The 17,234-nt window shown below is 39.0% G+C and overlaps 1 protein-coding gene across 3 annotated transcripts in view; it reads right to left on the bottom strand.

Annotated features, from left to right (window-relative positions):
- CDH12 (cadherin 12) overlaps nt 1-17,234 on the bottom strand; it is a 1,193,930-nt gene that overhangs the window by 7,368 nt on the left and 1,169,328 nt on the right. For all 3 annotated transcript variants that reach the window (XM_069556583.1, XM_069556584.1, XM_069556582.1), the window contains 2 exons: nt 9,358-9,479; nt 22-139 (listed from right to left, as the gene is read on the bottom strand). In XM_069556583.1, coding sequence (XP_069412684.1) covers nt 22-139; nt 9,358-9,479 — 240 coding nt within the window. The remainder of the gene's footprint in view (nt 1-21; nt 140-9,357; nt 9,480-17,234) is intronic.

Below are 17,234 nucleotides of genomic sequence, written 5' to 3'. Positions count from 1 at the left end.
TTTTTATGTGGTTAAACTTACTTCTGAAGTCACGAACTGTAAAATTTGGTTTGATGGCAGCTTCAGGTGATAATTTAAAGGAGAACTGCTGTCCAGCAGGTGAAAGATCTCGGTCTGCAGCACTGACTATCTGAATTATCTGAAACAAAGTTGAGATCAGACCTGAAATCAGTCACTGATTTCAAAGGAAACTCTACATACCAGGCTAATACATATATTTAATGAAACATGCAAGGAAACCAAAATGACATTTTTAGAATTTATATCATTGGGCCAATCACTTGCAAATACTTTTATAAACAGTAAAATATTTAGAGTTAATAGTGGCAGGTACAATTACAGGGTATGGACTAATTCTAAATCGATGTCCACATAACTAAAGAGAATAACAATGTTGAAAATTCTCACTAATAATAAAAATAAATTAAAATGTATTTGGTTGCATTTTATTTTTTTATTTTTATTTTTAATTTTTTTGCTTGCATTTTAAATTAGACAAAATAAATTATTTCCAGCCTAAATATGAAAATACTGGAGACAAAATCTCTGATCATTTAAAAGTCCTTTAAAGGAAAAAAAAATTAGTATCATTATGTTTGTGAGAACGAGTTTTATCTTCATAAATAAAGTAAAATGGTGAGAAAGAAGCAGAGGACGTAGATCTGCTTTGTTGTTATGTCCCCCACCGCCCAGTGGGTGAGAATATAAATTATGTTTTCTTGGAGGTTTTTTTTTTTTTTTAAGAAGTAATCGTGACCAACTCTGTTTCATAAATTTTCCTAAATTGCTCCCGAAAGTGGTATATCTAAACAGTTAAAATTCTAATACTTTAATGAGATGCCCTTAGGAATTTGGTGATTAACTTTCAAGAGCCAAGCTATGAAACTGATAATTCACTGTGTAAATAAACAAATACAAATGGCTTTGAGGTATTTATTTATTAATATATGCAATGACTTTGCATCAGGAAGAAATTGCAGGACATGTGTGCAGAAGAGGAAGGCAGTATGCTGCGTAGGTGACACATTCTTAGACTAAATTTGAATTTGTCAAAGGAAGAACTTAGATCATCCTGTGCACTTAGATTGATGCCACTAAACATGAGAGTTATTTGCCCCTATTTGTTTTTATCCCATGGTTAAAACTCAGACTTATGACTGTTATCTGCCTTCTATATAGCTGTGTGTTTTGGTGGGCACAAACAGGACCACACACAAGTACACAACATAAATACTGGGATTTCAAGTTCAGTACTAGGTAATTTTTAATTTGATCATGGAATCTCTAATGATAATTTCAGTTGCCTATTTTACTGTGGGGGTTTCCAGGTGAGTAAAGTCGGCTTCCCTAGTAACACAGATGGTAAAGCACCCGCCTGAAGTGCAGGAGACACAGGTTTGATCTCCAGGTCAGGAAGATTTCCTGGAGAAGGAAATGACAACCCAATCCAGTATTCTTGCCTGGGAAATCCCGGGAACAGAGTAGCCTGGTAGGCTACAGTCCATGAGGTTGCAAAGAGTCGGATATGGGCATGACTTAGCAAGTAAACAGCAACAAGTTTTACTGTGATTCACCCAGGATCTATTTAGCCTTTAGAATTATCATGGATTCAACCCCAAAAGCCAAATTGTAGAATATGGCAATTTAGCCAAATAATTACCACGCAGACCCTGTAAAGCTTCAATTTTCCTCAAATAAAACCATGTACTCAGATCACTATATATCATCCATAAAATTTCTTTAAATTATTTGGGAATTAATTTGCCACATTTTGTTTCCTTTGCTATCAACTAGCATAATTATCTTTTTTATAATCCATCAACATCAATTTTTATGAAGAAAATAATTTCACAACAAAAAAATCTTTTAAAATAGCATACAGAGGTGACCTTTTGGTATAAACTGGCAATGATCTGGAATTGACACTTGGGAGTTATTGTCCTAAGGAAATACTTAGGCCAATACTGCATTGATTCATCATATAAATCACTATTGACTTATGTAGAATCATCTTTTCTCTTATTTTGATAGGTAGAAACAGGCACAGAGATAGATAGATAAGGCATATATACATACATATATATGTATATTAAGTTGTTATACAATCCAAAAAAGATAGTTCCTCAGACTGGTTCCAAATAGGAAGAGTATGTCAAGGCTGTATATTGTCACCTGGCTTATTCTAATTATATGCAGAGTACATCATGAGAAACGCTGGACTGGAAGAAACACAAGCTGGAATCAAGATTGCCGGGAGAAATATCAATAACCTCAGATATGCAGATGACACCACCTTTATGGCAGAAAGTGAGGAGGAACTAAAATCCTCTTGATGAAAATGAAAGAAGAGAGTAAAAAAGTTGGCTTAAAGCTCAACATTCAGAAAATGAAGATCATGGCATTCAGTCCCATCAACTCCATGGGAAATAGATGGGGAAACAGTGGAAACAGTGTCAGACTTTATTTTGGGGGGCTCCAAAATCACTGCCGATGGTGATTGCAGCCTTGAAATTAAAAGACGCGTACTCCTTGGAAGAAAAGTTATGACCAACCTAGGTAGCATATTCAAAAGCAGAGACATTACTTTGCCGACTAAGGTCTGTCTAGTCAAGGCTATGGTTTTTCCAGTAGTCATGTATGGATGTGAGAGTTGGACTGTGAAGAAGGCTGAGCACTGAAGAATTGATCCTTTTGAACTGTGGTGTTGGAGAAGACGCTTGAGAGTCCCTTGGACTGCAGGGAGATCCAACCAGTCCATTCTGAAGGAGATCAACCCTGGGATTTCTTTGGAAGGTATGATGCTAAAGCTGAAGCTCCAGTAATTTGGCCACCTCATGCAAAGAGTTGACTCATTGGAAGACTTTGACGCTGGGAGGGATTGGGGGCTGGAGGAGAAGCGGACGACAGAGGATGAGATGGCTGGATGGCATCACTGACTCGATGGACGTGAATCTGAGTGAACTCTGGGAGTTGGTGATGGACAGGGAGGCCTGGCGTGCTGCGATTCTTGGGATCGCAAAGAGTCGGACATGGCTGAGTGACTGAACTGAATTGATGCATAGTTTCTAGACCCTTAGGATGGCTGGGATCAAAAGCAGAAAATGCTCATATACTGCATTTCTCATATTCCAGGGTTATATTTCATTTGTAAATGTGGCCCAAAAGGGCTTCCCTGGTGGCTCAAGTCAGTAAAGAATCCACCTGCAATGTGGGAGACCTGGGTTCCATCCCTGGGTTGGGAAGATCCCCTAGAAGACGGCATGGCAACCCACTCTAGCATTTTTGCCCAGAGACTTCCCATGGACACAGGAGCCTGACAGGCTGCAGTCCATGGGACTGCAAATAGTTGGACACAACTGAGCGACTAAGCACAGTGGCCCAAAAGAACACAAAATGCTTGACATATAATTATTAGGAAAAACAGATTTCAGCGACCCCACAGATTTCTTATCACTTTGTCTGAGTATACAACAATAAAGTTATCTCTAATAACTTCTACTATTCCCAATTTTTTAATTTATTAGAGAAACACAGAAACATTAGAGTTCTATTTCCAAAAGCCTTTCAATTGGTGCATTACACGATTCTGATTGCTATGGTATAATCAATGTCTGTCATTACCTAAAAATAAAGGACAAGATTTGAGGGGCAGGTGGAAGGATCTGGAAAATAGTAAATACTTCTAAGTTGTCAAATTTTGGTAAACTTCTTTTACTTTTTGTCTGTGTGTTCAGTTGCTCAGTTGTTTCAAACTTTTTTGTGACCCCTGGACCATAGCCCACGAAATTCCTTAGTCCATGGCATTTGAAGGCAAGAATACTGGAGTGGATTGCCATTTACTACTCTAGAAAATCTTCCGAACCCAAGGATCTAACCTATGTCTCTTTTGTCTCTTACACTGGCAGGTGAATTCTTTACCACTGTATCACCCGGGAAGCCTCTTATAACTTTGCAAATAATGAAATCCAGCATAAATTTTGCCTGCATTATAAGGGAAAAAGCATTTAACTATATATATATATATATATATATATATATATATATATATATATAAGCTCCACGTCCAAGGAGCAGTGGCTGTGCGGGCACAGGAGGGCTAAGAGGAGCTACTTCGTGTTCAAGGTCAGGAGGGGTGGCTGTGAGGAGATATGCCTCATCCAAGGTAAGAAGCAGCAGCTGCGCCTTGCAGGAGCAGCCAAGAAGAGATACCACATGTCCAAAGTAAGAGAAACCCAAGTAAGATGGTAGGTGTTGTGGGAGGCATCAGAAGGCAGACAAACAAACCATAATCACAGAAAACTACTCAATCTAATCACACAGACCACGGCCTTGTCTAACTCAATGAAACTAAGTCATGCTGTGTGGGGCCACCCAAGACAGGCGGGTCATGGTGGAGAGGTCTGACATAACGTGGTCTACTGCAGAAGGGAATGGCAAGCCACTTCAGTATTCTTGCCTTGAGAACCCCATGAACAGTATGAAAAGGCAAAATGATAAGATACTGAAAGAGGAACTCCCCAGGTCGGTAGGTGCCCAATATGTTACTGGAGATCAGTGGAGAAATAACTCCAGAAAAATGAAAGGATGGAGCCAAAGCAAAAACAATACCCAGCTGTGGATGTGACTGGTGATAGAAGCAAGGTCCAATGCTATCAAGAGCAATATTGCATAGGAACCTGAAATGTCAGGTCCATGAATCAAGGCAAATTGGAAGTGGTCAAACAAGAGATGGCAAGAGTGAAAGTCGACTTTCTAGGAATCAGCGAACTAAAATGGACTGGAATGGGTAAATTTAACTCAGATGACCATTATATCTACTACTATGGGCAGGAATCCCTTAGAAGAAATGGAGTAGCCATCATGGTCAACAAGAGTCCGGAATGCACTTGGATGCAGTCTCAAAAGCGACAGAATGATCTCTGTTCATTTCCAAGGCAAACCATTCAATATCACAGTAATCCAACCCTATGCTCCAACCAGTAATGCTGAAGAAGCTGAAGCTGAATGGTTCTATGAAGACCTACAAGACCTTTTAGAACTAATACCCAAAAAAGATGTCCTATTCATTATAGCGGACTGGAATGCAAAAGTAGGAAGTCAAGAAACATCCAGGATAACAGGAAAATTTGGCCTTGGAAACAGAATGAAGCAGGGCAAAGGCTAATAGAGTTTTGCCAAGAGAACGCACTGGTCATAGCAAACACCCTCTCCCAACAACACAAGAGAAGACTCTACACATGGACATCACCAGATGGTCAACCCCGAAATCAGATTAAATATGTTCTTTGCAGCCAAAAATGGAGAAGCTCTATACAGTCAGCAAAAATAAGACCAGGAGCTGACTGTGGCTCAGATCATGAACTCTTTATTGCCAAATTCAGACTTAAATTGAAGAAGTAGGGAAAATCACTAGACCATTCAGGTATGACCTAAATCAAATCCCTTATGATTATACAGTCAAAGTGAGAAATAGCTTTAAGGGACTAGATCTGATAGAGAGAGTGCCTGATGAACTATGGAATGAGGTTCATGACATTGTACAGGAGACAGGGATCAAGACCATCCCCATGGAAAAGAAATGAAAAAAAAGCAAAATGGCTGTCTGAGGAGGCCTTATAAATAGCTGTGTAAAGAAGAGGAGTGAAAACCAAAGGAGAAAAGGAAAGATATAAGCATCTGAAGGCCAAGTTCCAAAGAATAGCAAGGAGAGATAACAAAGCCTTCCTCAGTGATCAAGAAATAGAGGAAAACAACAGATGGAAAGACTAGAGGTCAGTTCAAGAAAATTAGAGAAACCAAGAGAACATTTCATGCAAAGATGGGTTCAATAAAAGACAGAAATGATATGGACTTAACAGAAGCAGAAGATATTAAGAGGTGGCAAGAATACACAGAAGAACTGTACAAAAAAGATATTCACGACCAAGATAATCACAATGGTGTGATCACTCACCTAGAGCCAGACATCCTGGAATGTGAAGTCAAGCGGGCCTTAGAAAGTATCAGTAGGAACAAAGCTAGTGGAGGTGATGGAATTCCAGTTGAGCTATTTCAAATCCTGAAAGATGATGCTGTGAAAGTGGTGCACTCAACATGCCAGGAAATTTGGAAAACTCAGCAGTGGCCACAGGACTGGAAAAGGTCAATTTTCATTCCAATCCCAAAGAAAGGCAATACCAAAGAATGCTCAATTGCAGTCATCTCACACACTAGTAAAGTAATGCTCAGAATTCTGCACTTCAGCAATACGTGAACCATGAACTTCCTGATGTTGAAGCTGGTTTTAGAAAAGGCAGGGGAACCAGAGATCAAATTGCCAACATCCGCTGGATCATGGAAAAAGTAAGAGAGTTCCAGAAAAACATCTATTTCTGCTTTAGTGACTATGCCAAAGCCTTTGACTGTGTGGATCACAATAAACTGTGGAAAATTCTGAAAGAGATGGGAATACCAGACCACCTAACCTGCCTCTTGAGAAACCTGTATGCAGGTCAGGAAGCAGCAGTTAGAACTGAACATGGAACAACAGACTGGTTCCAAATAGGAAAAGGAGTATGTCAAGGCTGTATATTGTCACCCTGCTTATTTAACTTATATGCAGAGTACATCATTAGAAACGCTGGGCTGGAAGAAGCACAAGCTGGAATCAAGATATCCCGCAGAAATATCAATAACCTCAGATATGCAGATGACACCACCCTTATGGCAGAAAGTGAAGAAGACTAAAAAGCCTCTTGATGAAAGTGAAAGTGGAGAATGAAAAAGTTGGCTTAAAACTCAACATTCGGAAAACTAAGATCATGGCATCTGGTCCCATCATTTCATGGGAAATAGATGGGGAAACAGTGTCAGACTTTATTTTGGGGGGGCTCCAAAATCACTGCAGATGGTGGTTGTAGCCACGAAATTAAAAGACACTTACTCCTTGGAAGGAGTGTTATGACCAACCTAGATAGCATATTCAAAAGCAGAGATATTACTTTGCCAACAAGGTTCCGTATAGTCAAGGCTATGGTTTTTCCAGTGGTTATGTATGGATCTGAGAATTGGACTTTGAAGAAAGCTGAGTGCCGAAGAATTGATGCTTTTGAACTGTGGTGTTGGAGAAGACTCTTGAGAGTTCCTTGGACTGAAAGGAGATCCCTCCAGTCCATTCTAAAGGAGATCAGTCCTGGGTGTTCTTTGGAAGGATTGATGCTAAAGCTGAAACTTCAATACTTTGGCCACCTCATGAGAAGGGTTGACTCATTGGAAAAGACTCTGATGCTGTAAGGTATTGGGGCAAGTAGGAGAAGGGGACGACAGAGGATGAGATGGTTGGATGGCATCAGCGACTCAATGGACATGAGTTTGAGTGAACTCCGGGAGTTGGTGATGGATAGGGAGGTCTGGCATGCTTCAATTCATGGGGTCGCAAAGAGTCAGCCACAACTGAGTGACTGAACTGAACTGATATATAAATATATTTATGTGTTCATTTAAAGTTAAAGGTACAAATTTATCACTTGGGAACATATGACTAAATAAGTCATCCTGTAATAAAGTTAATGAAATGAATGTGTTAGTTGCTCAGTCATGCCCAACTCTTTATGACCACATGGACTGTAGCCCATCAGGTTCCTCATTCCATGGAATTATCCAGGCAAGAATACTGGAGTGAGTTGCCATTCCCTTCTCCAGGGGATCTTTTCGAACCAGGGATTGAACCCGAGTCTGCAATGAAGGCACATTCTTTACCATCTGAACTACCAGGGAATTTTCTCCAAATTATCAAAAGAAGTAATAGAGCAACACAGTCCCCTAGAAGTTTCTGTACTGATGGGAACACTCTGTATGTACACTGATAAAAATGGTAGCCACTTGGAATCTAGGATTAGCAAATACAAGCTAAATATATAACTAATAAGGACCTATTGTATAGGATAGGGAACTCTATATTCTATAAGAACCAATATGAAAAAAGAGTCTGAAAAAAATGGATATGTATCTATGTATAACTGGTTCAATTTTCAGTACACCTGAAACTAACTCAATACTGTAAATCAACTATACTCCAATAAAAGTAGTTTTAAAAAATTGTTGCCACTCTTCTCATATAGCTACCAGGCACTAGAAACAAACAAGTGTGAATGATAACTTTTAAAATGTATTTAATATTAATCAAATATGTATAAGGCTAGTGAACATCACATGACTAGAGCCATGTGAGAAATATTCTATGAAGCAGTAGAAGACATTCAAATGGAAGCAAATACTAGATAATAAAGAAGGACATTTTAATAAAAATACAGTTTCAAATAGTAAGATATTTCCGCAAGTAAGAATTGAAACTTCAAATTTACTTAAATAAGTAGTTAAAGTTATTCTATGCAAAAGAAATTGAAATAGACATCAAACCAAAGAATATAGATGGATTTTTCTTTTGGAACCTAGGTACGCAATATTGGATTAATTATATTCTTATTGCATAACACACTCTTACCATCTGCTCATCCCTGGTTCCTATTAATCATATTACATCATATCTCCATTCATTCACTTATGAAAGTGAAAGTGTTAGTTGCTCAGTCATGTCCTACTCTTTGCAACCCCATGAACTGTAGCTCCTTTGCCTATGGAATTCTAGAGGCAAGATTACTAGGGTGGGTAGCCATTCCCTTCTCCAGGGAATCGTCCTGACCCATAGATCGAACCCAGGTCATCTTCACTGCAGGCAGATTTTTTACCATCCGAGCCACCAGGGAAGTCCTTTATAATAGTGTTTATAAAAAAGCTGGCTACTCACCATTACCCACATAAATGCTAGGATTTTGACAGGAACTTTCATTAACAATGTGGTCCTTCCTCTTATGCTCTCCCCCCAGAACCTCCCTCCAGAGTAATACTTAGTAAGAAAATGTAATTCAGACATTTTGAATAACCCAGATGTTTTATTCAAGGCCACCAGAAAAAGTTTTCCATTCTTCATGTGCTTAAGAGTATCTATGCACCCCTTCTTGAAGGCATGTGAACAAAGCAAGAAATATCACAGAAGACTAGAGTCCAAAGTTTTTGCTTACTGGGCTTGCAGTCACAAGTGTTTTGGAAATTTCATAGTCTCCAGAAAATAGCAGAATATGCAATCTTAGAACTGTTAGTTATATAGAATATATTCACTAGGCCATGATCATTTTTATCCCATGTGGTAATAATTCCGCATGCAACACATGCCATTAATTCAAAAGAAAATGCTATCATTTTGGTTTATTTTATGAAGACATGTGATCCATGTCTATATGCATGCATGGTCTCATAACCTGAAACACATTCATAGAGCAGGTCTTTATAAAATCTTAAATAACAACATTGATAAGATACCTGTCCTGGTTTGGCATTTTCACACACAGCTGTCTCATATGGCACAGATATTTCTGGAGGAAATTCATTGACATCTAGGACATTAATTAATATGTTGACTCTGCTGGTTAATAATGGGTTACCTGTTAAAAACATACAAGGAGACAAGATGATTACAAAATCTGATCAATCATTGCTTTTATAGTGAATATCATTAACATTTGAAAATCAGCATTCTTATGGAATCCAGATGACTTTTTCTTTATAACACGAGGCATTGTGTCAAGTATAAATGATAAAAAGATGAATATGGGCACCCTCCCTCTCTCACTGGCAGAGAAGCAGCAGTGCACTACACAAGAATTTATCCCTGAAAATCACCCCCAAAGTTAAGGACAACCATTTAGCTCATGTTTCATCAAAAGTGCAGCCATCAAACCAGAGTGAGTTAACAAGACCAATCTTCACTAAACAGTGATATTTTTCACTGAATAAAACATATGCTTTTTTAAGTGTGTCTATAACTTTATTCAGTAGTATCATCTACATATTTAAATAACTTTCTCAAACTGATCCCCCCTAAAAAGATGACAAGTTACAAGGAATATGAAGGAAAGATGATTTTTTATAGATGAAAATTAAAATAAACTTAAGGAAGTATAAATACGAGATTATGGACAGTTAGGATGCACCCTAAAATTATTTGCTGATGATGAGAAAGGACAAAGTAAACAGCATTTCCTTCCTACAGTGTCAAAAAATATTGCTTTGTAAAACTGTCTCTGTCAAAATCCCATCATGAGTTTTAGTCCCAACCTGCGGTATGGTACTAACTTCTCTGTCCTTTGCTGAAGAAGACCAGGCATAATTCAACAAATAAGGATAACATAATGGATATGTTTCAATTTATTTATTTTACCCAGTGAAACTTAACAGATGTGCCGGGGCCAGCGTGAGGAATCCCACCCATGACAAGGTCATGCAGCAGGGGCCTGATGGATAAGGCGAATTAGGCCTCAGGTTTTCCCCCTGGTATTTCCTGAGCATGTACCCCCCCAAAATAAGAATATGCCTGCCTTATTGTATTGGGCTTTTCTAGTTTTCTGACACTCTGGAAAAAGTTAATTCAGGGCTTCACTCTCCTGCAAAAGAATGTCTCAGCTTTAAATCCCCTCTGATAACTCTCTAGCTTGCCTAACAGGTTCCCCCGGACTTTTTACAGCTTGTGAATTGTTTACAGTCTCCCAACCACGAGAGGCACAAGAAGCTTAAAACATCCTAGGAGATGGATAAGGTGCCCCAGGTTGTTGAAGTATCTATTCCAAAGTCATATATCTAGAGGAATGGGGAGTTAATATCCAAACTCAGGACTATGGAAATCCAAGTATTATGTTCACTCCACTTTTTTAATGATTTGTTATTGTGTTAGATTCTTCGTCTGCAATGCCACTGAAGATTCACAGTATTGGCATTGTTTTAGATCTCTGTCTGGATGCTTTTAAAGAATGCATATAAATCTTACCACATGATAGATTCTGACAAGCCTACAATATTCTGTTATGCTGAAACTGATTTTAAGAAATAAAAAGCATCATCAGCAGTAGCTTAAGAAATGTTCACATATTCATATATGACAAAGTGAAATCCATCGTCGTATACCAGTTCAGGCACAGATAACATAAAAGGAGGAGAAATGGAATGTTTAATAAGTTACTGTGAGAATGGGACAAGATTTCTCTCCCAATTATATTTATAATACTGACTTGCGTTTATAATGTATAAACATGTTATTAATTTAAATTGATTTTTACCCATGAGAAAGTCTGTTTTGGTAGTTTTAAATATTTATCCTCCTGGAATATAGATTTTACATCTGCCCCAATGAGTAATGTGCCTCAAAATATAATCACTATTATAATATCTTATTATTAAAAGTGTTTCTCAAAGACGAGCTTTTGGTATTTTCAGTTCAGTTCAGTTACTCAGTTGTGTCCGACTCTTTGCGACCTCATGAATTGCAGCACCCAGGCCTCCCTGCCCATCACCAACTTCTGAAGTTCACCCAGACTCATGTCCATTGAGTCGGTGATCCCATCCAGCCATCTCAGCTAAAGCCAAATATTTTGTTGTGTGAAATTTTCCTGTGCACTATAGGACTTTTAGAACCACTATATAATAAATGTGACTAAGCATCACTGTGGCAATTACAAAATATGTGTTAGTCATGTTTGATTTTGTGACCCCATGGACTGTATAGCCTGCCAGGCTCCTCTGACCATGGAATTCTCTAGGCAAGAATACTGGAGTGGGTTGCCATGCCCTCCTCCAGGGGATCTTCCTGTCCAGGGATCAAAACCCTGGTCTCATGCATTGCAGGCAGATTCCTTACCATCTGAGCCAACAGGGAAGCCCCTAACATAACAGTAGATACTGGGCTTTATAATATGCACAGTAAAGGAAAAATGTGAAGAGATACAGTTGCTGTTGTCGCTGCTAAGTCGCTTCAGTCGTGTCTGACTCTCTGCAACCCCATAGACGGCAGCCCACCAGGCTCCGCCGTCCCTGGGATTCTCCAGGCAAGAACACTGGAGTGGGCTGCCATTTCCTTCTCCAATGCATGAAAGTGAAAAGTGAAAGTGAGGTCGCTCAGTAAGTGTCTGACTCTTCGTGACCCCATGGGCTGCAGCCTACCAGGCTCCTCCATCCATGGGATTTTCCAGGCAAGAGTACTGGCGTGGGGTGCCATTGCCTTCTCCAATACAGTTGTTAGTTGTACTCATTCTTGGGACAGGAGGGTAGAAGTAGAGGAGACTTTTTTGGCCTTTCATGGAAAGGATGCAGAGTAGAAACAACCACAAAGCCTTTGAGTACTTCCTGAAAAGGTGCAGAGAGGAAGGCTTCCCTGAGTGGATTTGAACCCCCCAACCTTTTGGTTAGCAACTAAATGCTCCAACAGACTGTGCCACAGAGATACATGCAATCACAAAATAAATGCCCAAATAAGAACAGAGGAAAAACTGTAACAGCATCAAAGCTGGGTTATCCATACTGTCCAAAAAGAGTTATGGGTTTATAGTTTTCAATATATAACTCTTCTATTGTATATTTGTAAAACTTCTTATGATTAAAGGTTTAAAAATGTCACCTTCTATTTGTAAATCTGGTTAGGTAAGCAGCAACATTTCTCTTTGACAACTACTGTATTCAGTTAAGAACTGACCTTTTCACAAGGGAATATTTTTATTAGAGTAATACAGAAATTTTTTGATTCATGTATGTAATTCACTATATGGAATGGTAAAGTGATGACATTTCTTTTGTGACTCTTCTCATCTTTGAAACAACAGTGATGACATTTCTTTAAACTTGATTTGGCATAAACATTACTATCCAAATCCCTTCCATATTAGAAACTAGTTATCAATGAGCAATTATAAAGTCAATTCAAATATGAACTTAGTAAATATTAAATACTCAAAACCTTACACAATTAATTGCTGTGTTCCCCAGTAGTCAAGCCATTCAAACTCCAATTATCATTGATTCATATTGCTTATATTGAATAGCCAACTTATTAATAGTTTTGTGGTCATTTAAGATAATCATTAACTTATTCTATTTTGTCCCTCAGGCCTTCAAGAATGTTTTGCTAAATCTTCTTTCTTTACTCTTCATGATATCTTGATCAAATCCCATAACTTTTTGAGCCAATTTGAATTAGAACTGCCTTAACATTTTAAAGTACAACTTAAACCAGGAAAAAAAGATTAAGGCTAAATTATAAAAATCAAGAATAAAGGAGAAGTGAAATACCATAAGTGAAATGCATATTATAAAATAATATTTTAAATTTATTCCAAAAGTTCAGTCAACATAGATAAACTGGACAAATTCCTAGAAGGACATATATTGTCACATATGTGCGTGCTAAGTCACTTCAGTCATGTTTGACTCTGACACCTTATGGACTGTAGCCCTCCAGGCTCCTCTGTCCTTGATATTCTCCAGGCAAGAATCCTGGAATGAGTTACCATGCCCTCCTTCAGGGAATCTTCCTGACCCAGGAATTAAACCCACATCTCTTATGTCTCCTCCATTGGTGGGCAAGCTCTTTGTCACTAGCATCAAAATGAACTAGAAAATCTTTATAGATCTAAGGCAAGTGGGGAAAGTTAAGCTTTAATAAAAAATCTCCCAACCAAGAAAAAGTCATGCCCACATGGCTTCACTGGGAAAGTCTAGCAACTATTTATAGACCACATAATATCAATTCTTCATAAACTCCTTCAGAAAATAGAGGAGAAAACACTTACCAGCTTATTCTTTGTACCAAAAGTCAATCAAAAATATCAGGGGAAAAAAAGCATGGATTAACCTCATAAACACAGATATAAAAATTGCTTAAAAATATATTAGCAGTCAATCCCAGAAGCATATTATAAAGCTAATATATAATGACCAAATATCATTTATCCTAGGGATGTAAGGTTAGTTTAACATCTAATAGTATTATAATTAATGTGATATATCATATTAATAGAAGAAAGAACAAAAAATTGCATAAGCATTTTGATAGACTCAGCATTAGCATTTGACAAAATGTTATCCATTCATGATTAAAAAAAAAAAAAGGTCCTCAACGAATAAAGCATAAAAGGCAACATCCTCAATTTGACGTAGTCTATCTATGCTAAAGAAGCCCATAGCCAGCATTATATTCAATGGTGAGAGACCAAATAATTTCTAATATTGAGCATATGGCAAGAGTGTATGTTCTTACCGCATATTCACCTTTGCACTTGAGGATTTATTTAGTGCAACCAAATAAAAATAAAATTTAAATGTATTCAGATTGAAAGGAAAAAAAATTATCAAAAAATGTTAAGACCCTGCAAGTTGGAAACTCTAAAATATCCACAAAAAAACTTATGGGTATAATCAGGGGAGTATATCAAGAACAATAATAAAAATGGCTATTGTATATCTGTATACTAGAAAAAAAAAGAATTGATAAAAAATTCAAGTCACAATAGAGTCAAAGATAATAAAATATTTAGGAATAAATTTAGCAAAATAAAGGTAGGAATTATAAACAGAAATTGACAAATCATTTCTCAGAGAAATAAAAGGGATTCCTGATAGAAAGGACTGCTGGTGGAAATACAAAGCTGTAAAGTTCACTTTAGAAAATAGGTTGAAACTTGCTTTAAACACTGACATGTGAAGTAAGATTCTCTCAGTTGTGACTCTTTGTGACCAGTGGTCTATACAGTCCATGGAATTCTCCAGGCCAGAATACTAGAGTGGGTAGCGTTTCCCTTCACCAGGGGATCTTCCCAACCCAGGCATCGAACCCAGGTCTCCTGCATTGCAGGCGGGTTCTTTACCATCTGAGCCACAAAGGAAGCTCAAGAATTAAACACTGAATGTGAATTTATAAGCCAACAATTCCACTACTAGATATCTACCTAAGAGAATGAAAGGAACATCCACAGAAAACCTATATACATATGTTCATGGAGGTATTATGCATAGGGCCTCGAACTGGGAAAAATTCAAATGTCTATCTTTTGGTGAATAGATTAATAGTAACCTATCCATACAATAAAATTATATAATAAAAACAGGAAACAAAACATTGATATGTGCTTAAACAACATGAATGAACCTCCAACATTTATGCTTTATTGATAAGACTAACAGCCCTTCTTGTTTTTGTTTTAGTCTCTAAGTTGTGTCCAACTCTTTTGCAACATGATGGGCTGTAGCCCTTCAGGCTCCTCTGTTCATGGAATTTTCCAGGCAAGAATCCTGGAGTGGGTTGTTATTTCCTTCTCCAGGGATCTTTCTGACCCAGGGATTGAACTAGCATCTCCTGCATTGGTGGCAGTTTCTTTACCACTGAGCGTCCGGGGAAGATCAATACCACTCCTTGAAATTGTGAATCACTCAGTCATGTTTGACTCTTTGTGACCCTATGACCTGTAGCCCGTCAGGGTCCTCTGTCCATAGGATTTTCCAGGCCAGAATACTGGAGTGGGTTGCCATGCTCTTCTCCATGGGATGGGGACCTTCCTGATGCAGGGATAGAAGCCAGGTTTCCTGCATTGCAGGCAGATTCTTTACCATCTGGACCACCAGGGTGTCCCCTCTTATTTGGAGCTTATTTAGCTGAAGAAAGCAAAAAGTTTCAGAGCCTTTGGGCTTCTGAAATACAAGAGCTTCCCAGAGATTCCAGCCCTCAGCTGTCAAGTCTTCTAGACTTCCTGGGGGCAGATATAAGACAAACTCTTTTAGAATCCATTAAGGGCTTCCCTGGTGGCTCAGATGGTAAAGACTCTATCTGCCTGCAAATCAGGAGACCTGGGTTTGATCCCTGGGTTAGGAAGATGCCCTGGAGAAGGAAATGGCAACCCACTCCAATATTCTTGCCCGGAGAATTCCACGGACAGAGGAGCCTGACAGGCCACAGGTCATGGGGGTGGCAAAGAGGCAAGCACTTCTAGGTGACTTTCACTTTTTAGAATTTCTGACCCCAAAATATTTTATCATGATCTATTATGAAGCCATAGGTAACCAATTCCAATGATAAGAAATATCAAAATGCACATTAAAAGGAAATAAGCTTTTCAACTAGGGTTACAGCTGCAATGGGCCCTGCAGGGCACAGTGGCCATGGTGTTGGAAACAGTATTCTTTTCCAGAAGTCTTGCAGGAGCTTTCCTCCAGGGCATTGTTGTTGGTTAGGGGGAGCTCCCACTTGTCCCAGGTCTGCAGACACATCAAGCAAGGCTTCTGCTTCCATGGAGTTTGATGCAGCTGTCAGCTCCCACAGTCACCAGGCCTCCTGGAGTGGAGTCACCATCCTTCAGAGCCATATGTCACTCTGTCCTGACTCACAGGGGCTCCAAGCCCACCAACTGCAGCTGTGAGTCAGGCTGGGCGGGCCCCTGCTGGGACATGGAGCCTGGCCTGGGCGATTGGCCAGCAAAGCTAAGGAAGCTAGTGAGCATTTCTGGAGGTCTCCTTCCCCATCAACTGCTGAGGGAGATCACAGTGACTCAGGACTCTCAGGCCAAGTCAGCGTCTGGCCTCACTTCAAAACCCAGACTTTGAGAGCAAGCAAGACAGTCGAGGCATCACATGTGACATCAGTACGGACAAGGTGTGGTCAAACCGGAGGCCACACAGATCCTCGACTTCCTGTCCATCTGCACACTTGCCTGCTTCTTGGGGTGCTGGTGTCTATCGCAGTGAACTGTCAGGTCTTCGTCTGAATTTCATTATGCCTGTTCCCAGCGTCTGGTCCGTTCCAGCTACACCATACCCCACATATTCTATGTGAACACAGAGGCTGAGAAGGAACAACTCATCAGGAAATCCAAGGCCCAGATCAGCAGGATGGGATGCTGATAAAGCTTGTTTTGTTGGGTTATTGGTTAGTCACTATGTCTGACACTTTGTGATCCCATGGACTGTAGCCCACCAGGCTCCTCTGTCCAAGAGATTTTCCAGGGCAAGAATACTGGAGTGGGTTGCCATTTTCTCTTCCAGGGGATCTTCTCGACCCAGGGATTGAACTCACATCTCAAGCTACTCACAAATTATTCATTAATTGTGTATATAATCAAATGTTCTAGAGGGTATGGTAAGCCATATATATCAAAGATGTATAAGATAAAGCCCTGGCTACTAAGAAGTTCACATCTGAGAGGATCCCTATGCAAATAGGTGAAATACAATATAGTTCATAATGCCAATAAAGTAACATTGACAATGCAAAAATATTTTCAATGTAAAAACACAATTTTTTAACTCCAATTTTTTGATAGCTGAAGTTAAAACTTTTCTGTGCATATCTAAAATATCATTTTATTCAAATTTCAACCTTTAGGTGA

This window comes from Ovis canadensis, chromosome 16 (genome assembly GCF_042477335.2).
Source record: "Ovis canadensis isolate MfBH-ARS-UI-01 breed Bighorn chromosome 16, ARS-UI_OviCan_v2, whole genome shotgun sequence".
Lineage (NCBI taxonomy): Eukaryota > Metazoa > Chordata > Mammalia > Artiodactyla > Bovidae > Ovis > Ovis canadensis.
The sequence above is the reverse complement of the archived record's forward strand: the minus strand, read 5'-3'. Positions and strand labels throughout refer to the sequence as shown.